General features: G+C 34.8%; 2 protein-coding genes across 3 annotated transcripts; both read left to right on the forward strand.

The window, feature by feature from the left end:
• Positions 1–2800: 2800 nt before the first annotated feature.
• Positions 2801–3519, forward strand: BDCG_16369 (the record flags this gene model as incomplete). Of its 2 annotated transcripts, XM_045425612.1 has the most annotated exons (3): positions 2801–2973; positions 3071–3346; positions 3422–3519. In XM_045425612.1, exons 2-3 carry the CDS (start codon positions 3097–3099, stop codon positions 3517–3519), a joined length of 348 nt encoding a protein of 115 aa, XP_045279611.1. In that variant the 5' UTR covers positions 2801–2973; positions 3071–3096. The 2 variants fall into 2 exon arrangements, with proteins under 2 accessions (XP_045279611.1, XP_045279610.1); XM_045425611.1 differs by having other exon boundaries at positions 2925–3346.
• Positions 3520–3615: 96 nt separating this feature from the next.
• Positions 3616–3924, forward strand: BDCG_16370 (uncharacterized protein; the record flags this gene model as incomplete). Its single annotated transcript, XM_045425613.1, has 1 exon — positions 3616–3924. The coding sequence occupies one exon, from the start codon at positions 3616–3618 to the stop codon at positions 3886–3888; it is 273 nt and encodes a 90-aa protein (XP_045279612.1). The 3' UTR covers positions 3889–3924.
• Between the last annotated feature and the right edge of the window lie 400 nt (positions 3925–4324).

The following is a 4324-nucleotide window of genomic DNA, read 5'->3' on the forward strand; positions in this document are numbered from 1 at the left end:
GACATTCACAAGATCATGAATCTGATACAGATCTCTGTCAACACATATGAAATACTCTGAAAAAGAAGTTACTGATAGCAGAATTATATGACAATCTATTCTATTAGTCTGACTGATATTAAAAAGACTCTAGAAAAGTTATTCTATATTATAATAACAGATTCTTATATGAAACTCTTTTAATAATATCATGAATATCTAGATATCTTTTAATAAGATAATATTATGAATATATCTCTCTTACAAGATTCTGAAGTGAATCACAGTATTAAGTTAGAGAAGAAGAATGATAAGAATTCTGAATTATTATAAGACTCTCTTTATAACATGTTCTGAGATGAACTTCTTCTTCTTTGAAAGATACTCAATAATCTACCAATTAACTCTGGAAATGAACTGGATTGGAATAGATTTCTTGATTGAAATGAAAATAATTCTTCAAAGAAAATGCCTTCTCAACTGTACAGACTATACTCTCTGATCAAAAATCAATTTTCTTCTTTAAATATTGAAAAAGTTGATCATGAGAAGTTATCTCTCTGAAGAAAAAAGCTTGAATCTCTTATAGACTTATAAATAAGTGAACTATCAAAAGAGAAAGAATATGAACAGCATTTAAAGAGAATTTCTACAATCAATGTAAAAGACTCTATTCTGATTTATTCAGATGACTTAAAAAATGAGAACTTGAATAGATTAGGCGCAGACATTGCTTTTACTGAAGATAATATTAATTTTATCTCAGATTTCTGAAACCTAGACTCTGAATGTGAAGTCTTTGATACTGAACTATTTGTAATAGTGAAAGCTTTCAAACTCATTGAAATAAAATCTTATAAAAGAGGAAATTGTTTAAAAGAGATATAAATATTCTCTGATAGTCAAGCTGCTTTAAAAAGACTTAGAAATAGTCAGATTTATAATGATCAAATGAATCTTGAACTGATCTTAAACTCTGTTTTAAAAATTCAAAAGAGAAGAATATCAAAGCTGAGAATTCATCTGCACTGAGTTCCTGCTTATATGAATATTCATGACAATGAATTGGCTGATTCAGCTGTAAAAAAGAATGCAGAATTAAGCAGATCTATTCAAAAAATTATATTCTGATCTTTTATAAAGAGAAAAATAAAAGAATCTTGTTTAGATAAGTGAAATGAAAGCTGACAGAAATAAAAGAAGAGTATATATTATTCAAGATTTGAAATAAAACTCAAGTGAAAATCTTGTTTAATTAAATGTAAAAAGAAAATATTCTCATCTATAATACAGCTGAAACTAGAACATAGCTATTTCAAATCTTATATACAAAGATTTGATGATAGATTTAACTCAATAGAATGCTCATTCTGCAATATAAATGAGAATTCTGAGTATATTATAATACACTGTGCATTATACAATAGTCTCAGAGCCAGATTGAAAGAGAAGTATGATTTAAATCAATTAAATATGAGATTCTTATTCTCAACTGAGACAGGAATTAAATACTTAATAAACTTTCTATCAGAAACTCAAGCAGCTACAAGAAAATGACTAAATTCAGAATTATCTGAATATGAAGAGGAGAAAATTAATCAGATATAGTCTGTTAAAACAGCTATACACTCTCTTTTAATAATTTGTTTTGTTATAGTCTCTCTTTACTTTATCTTTTTCTGTATCTTTTTCTTTCAATTTCTTTCTATCTATCTATTTAATATGTTTATCTTTGAGACTGTGTTCTTTCTCTCTTTTCTTTTATCATGATATTGTCAAATGATTTCAAAGTATCAAAAGATGTTAAAACACTGCAATTTATAAACAGTTTTTGTATTCTGAGCTGGAATTTTCTGATTTTGCATATCTGAAATTGATGAATGTACAATAGTTAACTTTACAGACATAGAAAAAACTCTGAGAACTAAAGTTCTCAGGTAGATGTCATAGTCTCTGACTGCATACATCTATAATTGAAGAATAATAATAATAATAATAATAATACTCAATAATCTATTGAATAAAGAATTCATACATATTAGCAATTCTTCTGCTATAATCTCTATTCTCTTTGCAAAAAAACCAGATAAAGAACTTCAATTCTGTGTGAACTATTGAGAACTGAACAGAATAATAAAGAAGAACTGCTACTCATTAACTCTTATCAATGAAACTCTAGCTTGCATTGAACAAGGTCAATGATTTACAAAGCTAGATATCATCACTGTGTTTCATAAGATCTGCATCACTGAAGGAGATGAGTAACTTACAGTATTCTGAATATAATATGATCTCTTTGAATGAATAGATACTGTGGCGGGCTGCGCCCGATCAATCATATAGACTATTCCGTTACACTCCACAGATTCCACGTACGCTCCGATCCTCGGCCATTCTCGATCGCCGATCCTCGGCCGCCACCCCGATCAATCATATAGACTATTCTGTTACACTCCACAGATTCTACATACGCTCCAATCCTCAGCCATTCTCAATTGCCACTCCGATTCTCGGCCATTCTCAATCACTGATCCTCAGCTGCTACGAACGCGCATATATTCTTCCGCCCTGAAGCTCCACCGCGTACACCACCACATACACATATAAATATCCACCTCGATCGCTGATTCTTGCACTTTCTCTTTCTTTCCTTCTCTAGCGTTTTTATCTTTGTTATATAAGACCTATTAATATTATACTGATCTATTCAGCGTAGGCCCCTTACACTATAAAAATGTTCATTGTCTCCTTATTAGGAAACAATTATCCATGCATTGTCTCCTCATCAGGAACGATTATTCATTGAGAGATATTCAAACGCGTAACGACGCGTAAGAAAGAGAAAACACAGATAAGTGGACACTGAGTCCCCAGATAGTCCCCAGATAGAAGCTTGCTCGCCAGTCGCCCTGGCCCCGCAACAAGATCTTACGAAGAGAATAAGATCTTACAAGAGAACATCAGCGAAAGACCCGAGAGTCCTGACACCCAGATGTATGAGAATACAATTACACTTCCACAGATATCATACATCCGACGATCGATATAACCATGTCTAACGATAATATGGAACCCTCAAACATGAGCATAGACGCAGTGCCACAGTGGCTCCGAGCAATGTTGGAACTACAACAACAACAGATAGCAGACATGCACGCGACTCAACAACTCCAATATGAAGAGATCCAACAATTAACCCACGCAATTCCAACATCTACAGAATCGAATACAAAAGCGCTGAAAGAACACTTAGGTGCTCCTGCATATTTCAATGCTTCTGACCTCACTCTCTACTCATCATGGAGGATGGAAATGCTCGCGAAACTGAGTGTAGATGAAGATTCCATCAGTTCATTAACCAATCAAGGTTGGTATATCAATGGATGATTGAAGGATCGCGCGAAACAGAAGTTTCATTCATGGATGAAAGCATGTGAATCAGTGTTGCGAACATCTGACAACATCATGAGACATCTTGATATCCTATTCCAAGACACTGCCATGCAACAGAAAGCATTAGATTGGTTACAGAGCATCTGACAGAGGAACATTTCTCTTACAACATTCATTCCTGACTTTGACATCAAGATCCTAGAAGCAGGTGATCAATCTTGGGAGGATTGAATGAAGATTAGCATGCTCAAGAAGGTATTAACTTTCAAACTCTTACAGGCCCTCATAAGCATAAATGAAGACCCAACTTATGAAGGTTTCTGCACACAGCTCCGGACATTGGACAACTGTCTTACCAAGCTCAAGAGTATACAGAACAGTGGCAGAAGATATTATACACCTGCACTGACAAATAACCCAGCCACTTATACACCCGCACCGAAGAACAATGATGCAGATGTCATGGACTGGATAGATTCAAATGCCTATGCACAAGCAAGAGTTTCCGCTGTTTGAACAGGCTTTCGAGTCCCTGGGATCACTCCCGAAGAAGTCGCTGATTGATGTCAATGTGGAGTATGCATCAATTGTAACTGATTGGAACACATTGCTTCCAACTGCCGATCAACCTATGTGTCTTCACACTTGAGAGAGAGATCAGCGCCTGTCCGCGCCAACCATGTTACATTAGAGGAAGATTCAGAAGATAACTACAAGAATGCCCTGATGAAACAGGGAAAAGATTAGCTTCTGTTCAAATTTGCAAACAGGAGCTTGAAGAGGTTGGACAACAATGATTTGAAGAGAAGCCACTATGCAATGATAAAATCTCCAGTTGTAAGACATCATAATCTCCAGTGTATCCCCTTATCAAATACTTCTCACTGAGACCCCGCTGAACAATATAAGATAGGAGATCTGCCACAACTACCGCCGCGCCGCCACCGATCCG

The sequence above is a fragment of the Blastomyces dermatitidis genome (genome assembly GCF_000003525.1).
Source record: "Blastomyces dermatitidis ER-3 genomic scaffold supercont1.2, whole genome shotgun sequence".
NCBI lineage: Eukaryota > Fungi > Ascomycota > Eurotiomycetes > Onygenales > Ajellomycetaceae > Blastomyces > Blastomyces dermatitidis.